A 16,763-nucleotide genomic window follows, 5' to 3' on the forward strand; every position below is an offset into this window, starting at 1 on the left:
TAGAGTGAAAGCACCACCAGCATTCAAAAGTTAACAAAAACATCAGCCAGGAAGCATAGGAACTAAGAAGTGGTCGGTGGTCACCACCTGCAGAACCACTGCTTTATTGGGGGTGTCTTGCTAATTTCCTATAATTTCCACCTGTTGTCTGTTCCATTTGCGCAACAGCATGTGAAATTGATTGTCAACCAGCTTTCTGAGTGGACAGTGTGATTTCACAGAAGTGTGATTGACTTTGAGTAACATTGTGTTGTTTAAAGGGGTACTACCGTGCAGACAACTTATTCCCTATCTAAAGGATCGGGGATAAGTTGCCTGATCGCGCGAGGTCCCACAGCTGGAGACCCCCACGATGTTGCACGCAGCACCCAGCTCTCATCAAGCCCCGGAGCGAACATCCGCTCCGGGTCTGATGACGGGGCCGGTGATCGTGACACCACAGCTCTGCCCCCGTGTGACATCACGCTCCGCCCGCTCAATGCAAGTCTATGGCAGGGGCGAGACAGCTGTCTCGCCCCTGCCATAGACTTGCATTGAGCGGGCGGAGCGTGATGTCACACGGGGGCAGAGCTGTGGTGTCTCGCCCCCGGCCATAGACTTACATTGAGGGGGCGGAGTATGACATCACACATGGGTGGAGTGGTGACGTCACGATACTCCGGCCCCGTGATTGGCAGTCATCAGACCTGGAGCGATGTTCGCTCCGGGTCCTGATGAGAGCGGGGTGCTGCGTGCGAGATGGCGGGGGTCCCCAGCAGCGGGACCCCGCACGATCAGGCAACTTATCCCCGATCCTTTAGATAGGGGATAAGTTGTCAGCACGGTAGGACCCCTTTAAGTGTCCCCTTAATTTTTTTGAGCAGTGTATATATATATATATATATATATATATATATATATATGGTGCATAAATATAATATGATGAGCTCATACATTTTTTTCAGTTTCTAAATTATCAGCTGGATTTATCTATAGGATATGTGAATTTGCCCCAATTGTAGGGGAAGTGATTCTGCCAAAGGTCTGGAAACCCTAAGGTTAGTAAGTAAATTAGTAATTTTTAGTCTAAAGGTCTACTTTATCATTGACAATGCAAAAACACTAACAGAAACCCTAATCAATTTTTACTTTTTGGCATGCCACAAAATAAACTGGTTTAATTTTCTCTTTACATTGAGCACCTATTTCTTATATGAAGTTAAAAGGGTACTTCGCTGGAAAACATTTTATCAACTGGTGCCAGAAAGTTAAACATATTTGAAAATGACTTTTATTTAAAAATTGTAATCCTTCCAGTACTTATCAGCTGCTGTATGCTCCTGAGGGAGTTCTTTTCTTTTTGAATTTCTTTTCAGTGCTCTGAGCTGACACCTCGGTCCATGTCAGGAACTGTCCAGATCAGGATCGGATTGCTATAAGGATTTGCTCCTGCTCTAGCCAGTTCTTGACATGGACAGAGGTTGTGGTCAGACAGAAAAGGACTATGCAACTTGCTCTAGAGCATACAGCAGCTGATAAGTGCTGGAAGGATTAAGATTTTTAAACAGAAGTCATTTACAAATCTGTCAAACTTTCTGGCACCAGTTGATACCATTGGAGTACCCCTTTAATACTAAGAGTTTTTCTCCCCAAGATTTTAGTTTTGTTGAAAAAAAGAAGTGATCTTGAACTAGTGTTATTCTTTTCATTGGAAGTTTTCAAACAGCAACACATTATACACTGCTCATAAAAATAAAGGGAACACTTAAACAACACAATGTAACTCCAAGTCAATTACACTTCTGTGAAATCACACTGTCCACTCAGGAAGCAACACTGATTGACAATCAATTTCACATTCTGTTGTGCAAATGGAACAGACAACAGGTGGAAATTATAGGCAATTAGCAAGACACCCCCAATAAAGGAGTGGTTTTGAAGGTGGTGACCACAGACCACTTCTCAGTTCCTATGCTTCCTGGCTGATGTTTTGGTCACTTTTGAATGCTGGCGGTGCTTTCACTCTAGTGGTAGAATGAGACGGAGTCTACAACCCACACAAATGGCTCAGGTAGTGCAGCTCATCTAGGATGGCACATCAACACGAGCTGTGGCAAGAAGGTTTGCTGTGTCTGTCAGCGTAGTGTCCAGAGCATGGAGGCGCTACCAGGACACAGGCCAGTACATCAGGAAATGTAGAGGAGGCCGTAGGAGGGCAAATACCAAGCAGCAGGACCGCTACCTCCGCCCTTGTGCAAGGAGGAGAAGGAGGAGCACTACCAGTGCCCTGCAAAATTACCTCCGGCAGGCCATAAATGTGCATGTGTCCACTCAAATGGTAAGAAACAGACTCCATGAGAGTGGTATGAGGGCCTAACATCCACAGGTGGGGGATGTGCTTACAGCCCAACACTGTACAAGACGTTTGGCATTTGCCAGAGAACACCAAGATTAGCAAATTCGCCACTGGCGCCCTGTGCTCTTCCCAGATGAAAGCAGGTTCACACTGAGCACATGTGACAGACGTGACAGAGTCTGTAGACACCATGGAGAACGTTCTGCTGCCTGCAACATCCTCCAGCATGACCGGTTTGGCGGTGGATCAGTAATGGTGTGGGGTGGGATTTCTTTTGGGGCCGCAAAGCCCTCCATGTGCTTGCCAGAGGTAGCCTGACTGTCATTAGGTACCGAGATGAGATCCTCAGACCCCTTGTGAGACCATATGCTTGTGCGGTTGGCCCTGGGTTCCTCCTAATGCAAGACAATGCTAGACCTCATGTGGTTGGAGTGTGTCAGCAGTTCCTGCAAGAGGAAGGCATTGATGCTATGGACTGGCCCGCCCGTACCCCAGACCTGAATCCGATTGAGCACATCTGGGACATTATGTCTCACTCCATACACCAACACCATGTTGCACCACAGACTGTCCAGGAGTTGGCGGATGCTTTAGTCCAGGTCTGGGAGGACATCCCTCAGGAGACCATCCGCCACCTCATCAGGAGCATGCCCAGGCATTGTAGGGAGGTCATACGGGCATGTGGAGGCCACACACTACTGAGCCTCATTTTGACTTGATTTAAGGACATTACATCAAAGTTGGTTCAGCCTGTAGTGTGGTTTTCAACTTTGATTTTGAGTGTGACTCCATATCTAGACCTCCATGAGTTGATAAATTTGATTTTCATTGATCATTTTTGTGTGATTTTGTTGTCAGCCAGCACATTCAACTACTGTATGTAAAGACAAAAGTACCGTATTTATCGGTGTATAACACGCACTTTTAAAACTTAAATTTAAGGCAAAAAGCCTGCCTGCATGTTATACGCCAATAAGTCTTCTGGTCACTGATTTAAAGCGGCCGCAGCAGCGGTTGCTTGTTAAGTATTAACAGCACGGCCGCGGCCACTTTAAATCAGTGACCAGCGGCGTCTCCTCCCTGCACTGTCACTTGTTTTCTCCTGCACTATTCACAGGTACTGGTGTATAGTGCGGGAAACGCTGATTGAAATGAGCCCTTCCTTGTCCGGATCTGCCCTACATTTTAATCAGCGTCTCCCGCACTATACACCAGTACCTGGGGATAGTGCGGGAGAAAACAAGTGAGTTTTACTTATCATTTTCCCTACCTCCCCCTCCCTCATTATTCCCCCTTTTCCCCTGCTTTTCATATTTTTATTATGTGGCACTGGAGGGGATGGGACCAAACTGAGGTGCAAAAGAAAACGAAGTTGGGGGGATGATATGGCATTTAGTCCAAGTCATTTATTTTACATTTTATTTTTTTTTACTTAAATTTCCCTGTTAAAATGGGGTGCGTGTTATACGCCAGTGTGCATACGGTATTTCATATGATTAGTTCATTCATTCAGATCTAGGATGTGTTCTCTTAGTGTTCCCTTTATTTTTTTGTGTAATATCAAGGACCATTTCCTTCTTTATTTATAATTGCATTTACAGCATTGTACATACAGTCTTTACTATTTATTTTACATGAATAAAAATGTATTTAATATGAAATTAACTTTACAATGGGAAGGGTTAAATTCATCGATGTGTGTATTAACTGATGGGATGACATTTAGTTTACAAGTAGTAACTCTATTCCAACAGCAAGATATTCACTCCGGCATTCTAATACCTGAATATATTAAAAAAGAATGTACCATAAATTCAGTTTCTATAAAGAATTAATATTGCAGCTTGGATAGGAATTTTAATAACCAAGCAGAGGATCAAGCAGAGGATCTAAAGATAAGGTTGACGGTAGGAGACTACCAGGCTGATTTATTATTGGACAAGGCTATGAGACATGCATAGTTAAAATACAATAAAGACACTCACCATTGAGGCTAATAAAAAATAAAAATAAATATTTGCATTATCTTTTCAGCACAGATTGATTTCTACTTTAAGCTAGTCATCCATAAAAACTGGTATAGGAATCGGGTCCTGTTTGCAGAAGTGAAAATGGAGAAATCTATTATTTAACATCTAGAATATTTTTAGCCGATAATGCCCTGGGAATTAAATACATAGAAGTTATACATCCATGATAAGAGTTGCTGAGTTATAAAGTATATGCTCACTGAGTTAGGAATGTTAGGATACACATACTAAGTTACTGTAATGTGAAACTACATGGATTATTAAAGGTTTTTTCACAGGTGGTGATTATCTACCAAATAGCCAATAATGCCCTGTGTAATATGGCCGATTGGCCAGCAATAGGCCAATGAAAGAGCAAATGCTAGTTTGCCAGCTGATAGCATTATGTATGCAGGCCTAAAATCAGAAGTGCTGCTGACAATGAACTTCTTTACTGGTGATCAACTTGTGTACAAAATGTCAATAAAATTGTTTCCTCTTACATGGTAGTTCAGAACATCTAGACAGGCACATTTAAGTCTCCATCAGCCATTACTTAAAAAGTACCTGTCACCAAATAAACGTTTCTAAACTAACTCAGGCTATGTTCCCTAACTATTCCTAATACCCCTCCCACCCTTAAAAAAAATGTCAGAGCTTTAAAAAGCTCTGTATCCTACCTGGTAAAATCTCCCAGCAGGAGAAAGTGGGTGTTTCCCAGAAGGCATGACATCACTGAAGCCTGCTGGGGGACCACTTCTACCTTCACATTGTTGCAGTGCTGTGATAAATAGAAGACCTCAAGCTCTGTGCAGCAGCTTTCAGTCTGTGCATCTTTCAGTGAGGCTCTGTGCAGCTTTCATTCTGTGCAGCTCTTAGTCTGTATAGATTTCAGTGAGGCTCTTTGCAGTTGTCAATCAAGCTTAGTGCAGAGAAACACTTCTTTAGTTTGGTCTCCTGCCATTACAAGCAGGAGACCAAAATCTGAGATTTTGACCAGACGGAATGTGTTCTGGCCAAGAAGGGAGACCCCTGTTGGCCAGAAGTATACAGCAGAAAAACTAACATAAAATGTTTTATTTTTTAATGGAAGCCAATTACAAAAGTTATTTATTTGGCATAAGAAATCAAATATTAAAAATCATGATTAATGACAGTGCCCATTGAACATTTTAACCACCAAAAGAGGCTCCATGGTTGCTTCATATATATTGTATTTATAGAGTAGGGTTTTATTGGGGTTCTAAAGAAAATTAGGTAAAGTCTTAAAATATTTTTTTTTCAATCCCTGCACATAAAAGACAGTTCTGCAAATTTCACAGACTAAATAATTCAGAACTGTTATGTAGAAAATTAGCATATGTGGAAAACTCCAATAATTTATTGACGGTTAGGGATATAGCCTTGAATGAAGGATGGAGATTCCCAAGAAGGACATCAGTTCTCAACGGCATATCAATAAATGTCATATGAAGTATCTTATCAACTTGCGTCCCATCAAGAGGAGTTCTAAGAGTGGAATTCTTTTCCTAACCTCACCCACAGGTGTGAGTGAGACCCTGCTAATGTCTGTGTTTGATTGCTCGGCAACTGGATGCTACTTCACTACTTCAGAAATGGCTTTTGTCTACATTTGGATACTGATCCGGGCTGCCTTTCTCCTCTGCATGGCAGTGTAGTAGGGGAAATAGCATCAAGCCCTGACCATTTTACCTGAAGATTAAGGTGTTATGATTGGTCTGGCACCTTTTCCTATGTGTTATGATTTGATGTTGACTCCTTATTGACCATGACATTGGCCTCAGTATCGTTCCTGAATGATGTGCATTGAATGTTCCCCTAGTACCTGTCATCTCACTCCTGGCTCTGATCCCTGGCAATCTCCTGTCTTAAAGGGATACTGGAAAAAAAATGGAATCATCTGGAGCCAGAAAGTTAAACAGATTTGTAAATAATTTCTATTAAAAAAATATTTACCCTTCCACTACTTTTTAGCAGCTGTATGCTACGGAGGGAATTCTTTTCTTTTTGAATTTCTTCTTTGTCTTGTCCACAGTCCTCTGTCCGTGTCAGGAACTGTCCAGAGCAGCATAGGTTTGCAATTGGAATTTTCTCCTGCTCTGTACAGTTCCTGATACAGGCATCAGGTGTCAGCAGAGAGCACTGCGGACAAGACAAAAAAAAAAAGAATTTCCTCTGTGGAAAAAAGCTGCAAAAAAGTACTGGAAGGGTAAAAATTTTTAATAGAAGTCATTTACAAATCTGTTTAACTTTCTGGCAACAGTTGATTTAAAAAAAATTCCACTGGAGTACCCCTTTAACTCCTGGCTTGTTGCTTTCTGATTGCTGATTGGCTCTTTTCCTGACTAAATAACTGCTTCTTCAGTGCTACTTCCCCCAATAATTTACTATTCTGGGAACCGTCACCTGGGAGTCCTTACCTCCTTATGGGGGTTAAAGTTTAAGTATAGGGATATTCTTTAGATTTCACACCCTAGTATAGCCAGTGCTAAACTATCTCTGGTGAGAAACATAACACGTTCATTTGTTATTATCACTTGTCATTCCATACTTGTGGGATATGTTAGCAATATATAAAAGATTATCATTGGTTTATAATTACTCGTCTTTCTAATAGTTTTGCAAGTATTGTTGGCTTTATTGCTGATTATTTATAATCTTTTATACTGCAGCCTATAATTTTTATTCTGTATATTCTACAAAACAAAATAACTGTCACTTCTAGTTTCATTATGATAAGATCACGGTCTCAAAATTGTATGTACTGTTTATGTATTTCTATTCTAATGTATCCCTAAGGCATGAAAACTTCAATGAAATAATAGATAAAACTGTCTGAAACATAAGTCAATGACTTTTTCCTCACAGACCATTCTCATACAGTTACATCAAATATTTGGCGTCAGCCCCGCAGCACTCATCCTCAGTGTTAGAAGTTAAGAGTGATTTCAGACTTCAGATTATGCTAGAAGGTAGCAACTGGAGCTCGTCTTATGTAAGTTATAGTGTTATCATTAAAAATTGTAGTACTATAGTACATTTTGTGCAGCTTGTTTAACCTGTATACAAATAGTTTTCTATATGCAGATTTTTTTGCAGTAAAACTAAATTTTAGGTCAAAATGTACAACCCTAAAAGAAATGTGTCCAAAAAAATTAGGTAATGCAGATGGAATTACATACCTTTTATGGCATAGTTTTTAAAGCTCTTATCTATACTATAAATCTGATTTTATTTACCATCACAGCATTTCAGGCCAGGGTTAGATACTGTATACTATATGGGTGCTGCAGACCATAGGTCTCATGGCCACATTTAAAGAAATATAGCAGCTCTTACTGTCTCCTAGATCTAAGATTCTATGGTCATTCTAATCTATGTCTCACAATTGCTGACTGATTTGTACGTTGAGGGATTTTCTGGAGAGCTATGAATGAGCTGCCCTATGGCAAGCATCCTGATGTCAACAGATTAGCAATTGGATATGACAGGGGCTCTCTGTTGTTAATCTCTGCCCTGATTAAACCAATAGTTTCACAGTTGATAAGTATAAAAAGACAAAAGCTAGAGGTTAACCTATAACCCTACTGTGTTGATATAGAGAAGTGCAAAAAAAACCTTATGATGCCGATGCCAAATACCCATCCTACATTAAAACTCCTTCCCAACTGAGCAGCCATCAAAACTTGATGTGGCAGAGAGCTTCATAGTCTCACTGCTCTTACAGTAAAGAATCCCAGTCGTTGAGGATGGTTCTAACCAGTGTTTTTTTTACCTTTCAAGCATTGTACAAATATATGGACTTCACTGAAAGGAGCACACTTTACTGCAGTGCATTTCTTGATTAGTGAAATAAGCTATAAAAAGGTACCAAAAAATGGTACCCTTTCCAGAAATAATGCACCAGGATTTTGCTAGACAAGTACAGGTCCTGTGGATAAGCACTAGAAGATTTAAAGGGGGTATTCCACCCCTAGAGAATTTATGCCCTATCCAAGCGTCGGGACCCCCGCGATCTCGGCTGCAGCACCCCAGACTTCCGGTGCACGGAGCGAACTTCGCTCCATGCTGGATGACTGGCGATGCGGGGCGGAGGCTCGTGACATCATGGCCACGCCCAGCTTGTTACATCATGGCCACGCCCCCTCAATGCAAGTCTATGGCAGGGGGCGTGGTCGTGATGTCACGAGCCTCCAGCACTGCACCCGACGCTCTAAACAAATGCCGGGTGCAGCAGGGATATCGTGGGGGTCCCCAGCGGCGGGACTCCGGCGATTAGACATCTTATCCCTTATCCTTTGGATTGGGGATAAGATGTCTAGGGGCGAAGAAACCCTTTAAATTGAAAGCTGGGTGCTCAAATTGGTAAAGCTGTCCTCTGTTTGGTTCATTGACTGGCCATTTAACTGGAATGACTGAATGAATGTGTAAATGAGCCTCCTTAACACTTGTTAAGCCTCTCACATTGCCGTCAAGCTTTGGTACATGAAGCTCCATCGACAATTCAGTCAAAACGCCAGGAGTTTAGCGGAGAAAAAAAATTGTTTAGGCACTTTGTTTTTTTTTCCTCTGGTAAACTACCAGATAGCTTAAACTTAGCCTTAAGCATGTTCATCAGCATCTCCACTAGCACTGCTAAAATCACTGGCCACTGGCAAAGATGGAGAATATGGCAATACAGAGCGATGTGTTCACTAGCACCTCACTTTCAATAACTCATGTACAGTTTGTGCACAGTGTTATTGGATTACATCTCTGATTCAGGTTTACATGCCCACAGTTCATGTATGGTGACTGCAAAATATTTATCCATTCTATTGGTTATTAGAGATTGGAGCCAAGAAGCTAAATACTTTATAATTATACTTCTCATTTATGTCTTATACTGGCCATATTCATAAGATTGCTATCAGTTATATCAGTGGTTCTCAACCTGGGGTAGAAGTACCCCCAGGGGTACTTAGCAGTTCTCCAGGGGGTACTTGAAAAAAAAAATCAGTAATGGCAGCCACTGGTTACTGGTGTGGACTACTTTGAAAGAAAGGGTAGGCTGACATGACTGCATGAGGAGCAGAGCAGGAGGACAGCAAAGGGGAAGTGCAAGCACTTGGCTGCTGTGGGCAGTAACTACCATCAGCTTTGTTGCTCCACTGCCCCGGCAGACCGGGGGCCTACAACTATATTTGGGGGCACAGAGAGGACCTAACAATTTTATGGGGATGCAAAACGGGTACTATTACTGTGTGTGACAATAAACATGGTGCGTTTGTAAATAGGTGGGTATTGTTCTGCAGAAAGGAGCCTAAAATGTTTGTTTGGCTGGTTCTGTGGAGAAGTCTTGTATGGGAGAAATCTTAATGGCGGTCTAGGCCAGATAGTGAAGAAAAGTAAAGTAAACAACTCTGATTAGAGAAGATGTCACCTGTAAATCAGGGGACTGGGGAGATAAGGGGAGGAACAGTGGGCCTGTTATGGAGGAACGTAAAGCATATGAATTATACTATAATCATAACAAAATGTCTCTAATATGGGGGTACAATTTTTTGGGAATGGGCTGTCAAGGGGTACTCAGGCAAAAAAGGATGAGAACCACTGAGCTATATACTCTCACTCCTACTTTGACCATGCAATCTTTGCTCATTTCAATAGTGTATGAGGAATAATCTGTTTCTGGGGCACTCTGATACGCATTGTGCATGTTGTCATTTAATGTATCAAATATAGACTGCATTCCCTGGATAAACAGTGATAGAGATTATATTTAACAGCTCAAACTCATGGCCTGAATGTGCAAAATGGCAAATGAGTATTAAAAACAAATGATGAGATTTCCAAGATACAGAAAGAACATTCTCACTCTCTTCAAAGGAAAGATCTAAAAGTGAATTCACATGCTAGACTCAATTGATAGTAGTAGATGAAGTGTGGATAGAGCTCTAAGATGTCATTAATGCTAAAACAGAGCAAAACTTAAAACATTTTTTTTAAGAAGATGATGATAGAAGATATAGTACAAATTACAAAAGGGAAAAAAAAAAACACCATGAATCAGTCAGTCAGTAAGTTTATCGGTAAACATATTAAAGATATCAAAGTATATGAAAATGTAAGTTTTACCTTAAAAATTGCATGTTTTCAACTTGGCTAAAATTTGTATTTCTAGCTTTGAAAATGCATATGGGCAGATATGCGGTGTTCATACTTAAATGAGGACTCTGCCCCTAAACATCTAATCCCTATCCAAAGGATAGGGGAAAAGATGTCTGATCGTGGGGGTCTGGCTGCTGGGACCGCCCGCAATCTCCAGCATGGCACCACAGTCATCCAGTGCTTCATGCTGGATGACACGCAACCACAGCCATCACGCCCCCTCCATTCACGTCTATAAAAATAAACCTTAAAAAAAGTACAAGAAAAAAAACCATCTACCAGCTGCTGGCAATATAAAGAATAATGAAAAATCTTCATTGTATCAGCAAAATATATACAAAAAAAACGCAATAAACACAATACTTCAAAAAGATACTACACAAGGAAAGTCATTTGGCAACCCATCCAATGTAGAAGCAGCATAATAGTGTAACATCCGGTGCTCTGGCCAGACACGCTGGCTGTTAGCACTTTCCTCCCCAGCCAACGGGCCCTGGATTCGCATCGCGAGACGCGCCCGCATGCGAATCCCAGCCCCTCACTCACCTCTGCTCTCTGCTGCCCTGTCTGTCTTCCCTCAGCGCCGGCGCACACGCGCCAGAGCTCTCTGATTTAAAGAGCCAGTGCACCCATAATTATGACTTACACCTGCACCTTTGTTATAAGTACCTTCACCTCCCACAAACTTCTGCCGGCTCTTTTTTGCCTTGTGCCATTGTAAAAGCTTATTCTGTGTTTACTCTGACCCTCTGCTCCATGTCCTGACCCTGCTCCAGTGCCGCCAGCCCTGACCTCCTGTTTTCCAACTACGTCTTGCTGAATCCCTCCTGTGCCTCGCATCACCTCAGCCTCCTGTGTGGTCGAGTGGTGCCAGGGGTAGCAACCTGGGTGCCGCCTGCTGCAGCAAGACCATCACGCAAGACCATCACGCCCTGATGAAAACCAGTGGCACCTTAGACTCCACTCCCTGGCACGGCCCACTGCCTGTGTGTCCTGCATACTGCCATGAGTCTAACAATTTGTTCATGTACCCACCCAATGGGCAAACTTCTCAGCAAGCTTAAAGGATGGTGGAACATACCAGATGTTAAAGAAACATTCCAGAAAATTAAATTTTTTTTTTTTTTTTTGCTAGTATAGGGGAGCATAGGCTATTATAGGAGAATAATATGGAGGTTTTTGTGTATGCCTTTTGCTTACCTCTTTTTTTACTGATGTTGCAGGCATGAAATATACAAATGCACAATGATATGACTTCTATAATGCAGCCTATATTTGTCATGAATCATCTGGCTTTGGCTAGGGTGTTTGATTATTGCAGCTGGACATCTCATCAGGCTTCTAGTGCTGGAGGTCCCCCAGGTGAACTCTTTAGGGTTGGGGGTCAGTTCACACTGTGCAGTTCTGATGCATTTTCTTACTCAAAATGCATTTTTAAGAGAAATATTGGCATAAGGAGAAAGGGATTTGATGTCTTTAGGCTGTGTTCACACATTTAATTTTGTATTGTTTTTTTAACTGCACATTTCTATGCATTTTAGCTGTTTTTAAAGTGATTAAAGAAGGAGGGGATCTTGTAGGTGATAACGTCATTCTGTAGTCCACAGGAAGTTAGAGTCTGACATCCTGCTATAATCATTTGGTACTGGAAGATTTGGAGAGTCAGGAATGTATTTAAATGACCAAATTAGAGTTGATTTTGATCTTCCCCAGACAAGTGGGTCCTTCCTATGGTATTATTATTACTTATGTAGAGGGTTGATAACTTAGGCTAATGTTTCCCCTAATCATAAAACATACTAAACATACAAAAATTCGACCTAAAATTCTAACCTTCTAGTACTCTAGACAGATAAATAAATCCCATAACTGTGCTGTTGTCCTAACTAATGTAAAGAAGATAAATCTCTTAAGGATAAAGGGATTTTTCATTTTTACACTTTCGTTTTTCCTCCTTGCCTTGTAATAGCCATAACGCTATAAATTTTTCACCTACATACCCATATAAGGGTTTGTTTTTTGTGCCACAAATTATTCTTTGTAATGACATCACTCATTTTACTACCAAATTTACAGTGAAACAAAAAAATAAAAATACTTGTGGGGCAAAAAAATAAATAAAAAAAGCCTTTTCCACTTTGAAACTTTTGGGGACTTCCGATTCTACACATAGCACTTTTCGGTACAAAATGACACATTATCTCTATTCTGTACTTTTGAAAAATGTTAACCTTTTGTACAAAAATTTGTAAGCATAAAATTGTCCTTTCCTAACCCTTTTAACTTTTTTTTTTTTGTATACCGAGCTGTAAGAGGGCTCACTTTTTGCACTGCAATCTGTTGTTTATATCGGTACCATTATGGTATTGATCTGACTTTTGGATCGCTTTTTACTTATTTTTTCTGGTATGTGACGTCACAAAAGGTCCCTTTAGACGCCGCTGTCAGCTTTGACAGCGGCGACTGAAAGGGTTAATAGGCAGCTGCGGGAATCGCCACATGCCGGCTATTAGCAGGGACCTCCAGCTACAAAAATCCACCGGGGCTCGAGTCAGGAGCCTGCTCCAATCACCCTTTGCAACACCATGATGGACCAGGTCCATCATGGGTTGTCAAGGGGTTAAAGGGGTACTGTGGTGGATAACAAATTTGTTTTCATATCAACTGGCTCTAGAAAGTTTAACAGATTTGTAAATTACTTCTATTAAAAAATCTTAATCCTACTAGTACTTATCAGCTGCTGAAATTGAGTTGTTCTTTTCAGTCTGACCACAGTGCTCTCTGCAGACACCTCTGTCTGTGTGAGGAACTGTCCAAAGCTGGAGAGGTTTGCTACAGGGATTTGCTCCTACTCAGGACAGTTCCCGACATGGACAGAGGTGTCAGCAGAGAGCACTTTAGTCAAACAGAAAATAACAATTCAACTTCCTCTGTGGCATACAGCAGCTGATAAGTACTGGAGGAATTAAGATTTTTTTAATAGAAGTAATATAAAAATCTGTCTAACTTTCTGGAGCCAGTTAATATGGAAAAAAAAATGTTTTCCACTGGAGTATCCCTTTAATGTTAGAAACGACTGCTCCATCTGCTTTCTCTACCCAAATTCTCAGTGGTCGAAGAATTTTTTGATAGTGGTCCCTAAGGTGGATAAAAATTCCTCTAAATTCATAAAAATGTTTTTTTTTACAGCTATCTCTTATAAAATTATATGACTGGATTGTTTTGCTTTGGTTTTTATAGAAATATTTACGCATCAATTATTGAATATATTGTAAAATGGCAGAAGGTTTTCTTGGCACAGTCAGCAATGAATGTAATACTAATGAGAATAGTAGTATACAAAAGAACTGAATCAACAGAAATATAGATTGGAATAATGTTGGCTAAATTGAATGTCACATGTATTGACCCTTCTGCTGTATTAGGTATGACACTGTAATGAGTTACATCTTGTAGGAAGATAACAGAAATTTGCACTGCAAATGTGCCTCTCCCCAGCCTTGAATTTAGAACACCATAGAAAAAAAAAGACTAGATTAATAAAAGCCCAGAGCACCCGCTCATAAACGATTGACAGTTATTATGGGAAAAAGTAGCTGCATTTTTCATGAGACATAAAATCCTAGACAGATCACAAAACGAATGTCTGTCTTGAATGTTTGATGTTTGATCTATGCATGCACAGAGCTTTACTTGGTAAATATTGCTATCCCTAGAGTTTTCTGGATTCATTTATCCTTTAACATTGATGTGTCTCTAGCTCCTTTCATTTATTTTTAGCATAAGGATGAGAAACACAACATTCAAGATAATCAAAACGTGTCACTTTACAGCAAAATGTGATTACAACCCTATAACGTGTTGGGTACAAGTCAAGACAAAATGATTGCCAAATCATGTTCATGTTAAAGTAGCATATACTGTTCCACAGTATAGTCTAGTGTTGTCTCAACCTCACAACCAGAAGTCAGTTTCTATTTTTCCATAGCTTAGACTTTCACATGATTCATGCTGCTCTGCAGCTTTCGTCCTTAGGACCCACGCATATTTCACATGAGTTGACGCATTCAAGTTGGTGTCTTCGTTTATGTAGAAAAGCCTAACCATTAAAAAAAAAGGCGTTTTCAAGAAATATACTATTGATGGCCAACTACTTCTGACTTCACACTCTGTATAGTTTCGGGGTCACACAGTTGCTCCCAGAGACTGGCTATCTGATCTGACCTAACTTAGGTCTGTTAAAGGGGTTATCCATGTTTTAAGTAAAAATTTAGATGAAAATTTAATAAAACATATTAAAACAACAAACTAGCTTAAACTTTCTTCTGGGGTCTTGCGCTGAGCATCTGTTGACCCTCTGGTCAGTACTTCGGTCTTGCTTTAGAAGCGAAGGTCACATGACTGCCACCACCAATCAGCGGTTTTCGCACTCCTGACATCATGGCTCCCATCACTGAGTGGTGATGCCAGGAGTATAGAGCGAGACCGTGGAGACTGCTGATTGACTGCGGCCCTCAAGTGACCTGTGCTCCTAAAGCAAGACCAGAGTACTGACCGGACAGTGGACGGAGGCTCAGGGCAGAATGCCAGAGGTAAGTATCAGTTGGGTTTGTTGTTTTAATATGTTTTGGGGCCCTTTACAATTTACCCTTAAACATGGATAACGCTTTAAAGTAGTAAGAGTTCCAGAAAGGTTTTAAGCCTCTAAAGGTGAATAGGAAAATGTATTATATTAACTGAAAGAGCAGAACATAGAGACATATAATGGATAGTGAGGAATGCATCAAGTGCTGCAGTGTGCTTTCAAACTTTAGGTCATTTAAAGCCTATGGACACTTTAAAAAACTAAAGCAAAGGTGGAAATACCTAAAATAATAATAATAGTAATAGTAATATAAATCTAGAAATAATATATTATACAATAACTCTAACAAACTTGGTATTCAACACTCAATATTCCATTACCTTACCAAAAGACACATGTGTGCAGCGTTGATTTTCTTTGGGGGTACATTACACTACATAAACCATTTCTGGTCTTAAACAGCTTACCTTAGAGTTTTACGGATCATATCTTCATCTGTGATCCCATAATATGTTAATGTTTCATTCCACGTTGGATTTAGTGTATTTCTTAGTGTTTTTGTTCTTAGTTTATTTGCCTAAGATGGGACAAAAAAGAATGGTTACAGCATGAATAGTGATAACAAGCTGCACTGAATATTTTCCATTTCATTACATTTTTGGTAAATTGAATTATTACTTGCACATTTACTTTTATACCCATCACTACTCCAGTCATTCAAAAAACGTCACTGCCTTTATAATGGCTTTATGGAGTGCAGTAATGTTATATTGTCATCAGTATCTTTTTCAAGTATTGAGAGTACCAAAATGTTTTTTCACTTTTCACTGGTCAACCAGTGCATATACCTTTTAACATGGAAATCTATGTTTGTGGAACAATTTCTATTTCAGTAAATCCACATTCCCTGTTCCTTCCTACCTTTACTGATTGACTAACAGGGATCAGTGCTGGAAACCAAGCCCTGTATGTCAATAGGTCAAGACAGTAAGGACAAGGCAAGCATGCTGCAACTTGGCATTGTCTCCATGACACTTGAGCTCTGATGAAGATATAGAGCTGAATAATTCCCTTTGGACATATTTCATATGGCTTAAATGTGGCCTCATTTACAGGTTTCTATTACAGACACAAAAACCAGACTTTGTTGTTCTGCTGAATAAAACATAGATTATCATAGATCCTTCAGGTAATGTAAATTTGGATCAGTAGAGGCTCACAATTTTTTGCAATATATATAGGGTAAAAATATATAGGGCATCTGGAATAGGCCTTAGAGGGGTTATCCACCATAAGTTTATTTTAGTACTTACCTGTTAGACAGGAATGGGCATGCTTAGGAAGCATCCATGCTTGTTTTAGGGCTAAATGCCCATGTTGTGAGATCACCATACCGCTGTGACTTTCATTTTGTGAAATGGTTATTTCCTGTTGGAGTTCCATCCCTTCAATTACACATCCTAGGATCCCTTGTTTTTAATTGTGAAGTCACTTTTCTCCCTCCCACACATCAGCTACCCCACCCATTGAAGCAAACCTGAGCTGCCTTTCTTACTGTGCTGTAAACAATAAACCAGGTTGTCCCTAGCTGTTGCAAAACTACAATTCCTTACAGAATGATCTCCCTCCCACCCAGTGGTTGTTCTACCCATTGAAGCAGACA

General features: G+C 40.5%; 1 protein-coding gene across 1 annotated transcript in view; it reads right to left on the bottom strand.

Annotated features, from left to right (window-relative positions):
• Positions 1 to 16,763, bottom strand: part of DOC2B (double C2 domain beta) — a 740,104-nt gene that overhangs the window by 340,820 nt on the left and 382,521 nt on the right. Inside the window, exon 4 of the mRNA XM_056556880.1 lies at positions 15,568 to 15,677. Within this exon, the coding sequence (XP_056412855.1) occupies positions 15,568 to 15,677 (110 nt within the window). The remainder of the gene's footprint in view (positions 1 to 15,567; positions 15,678 to 16,763) is intronic.

Source organism: Hyla sarda, chromosome 2 (genome assembly GCF_029499605.1).
Source record: "Hyla sarda isolate aHylSar1 chromosome 2, aHylSar1.hap1, whole genome shotgun sequence".
In the NCBI taxonomy this organism is placed as follows: Eukaryota; Metazoa; Chordata; class Amphibia; order Anura; family Hylidae; genus Hyla; species Hyla sarda.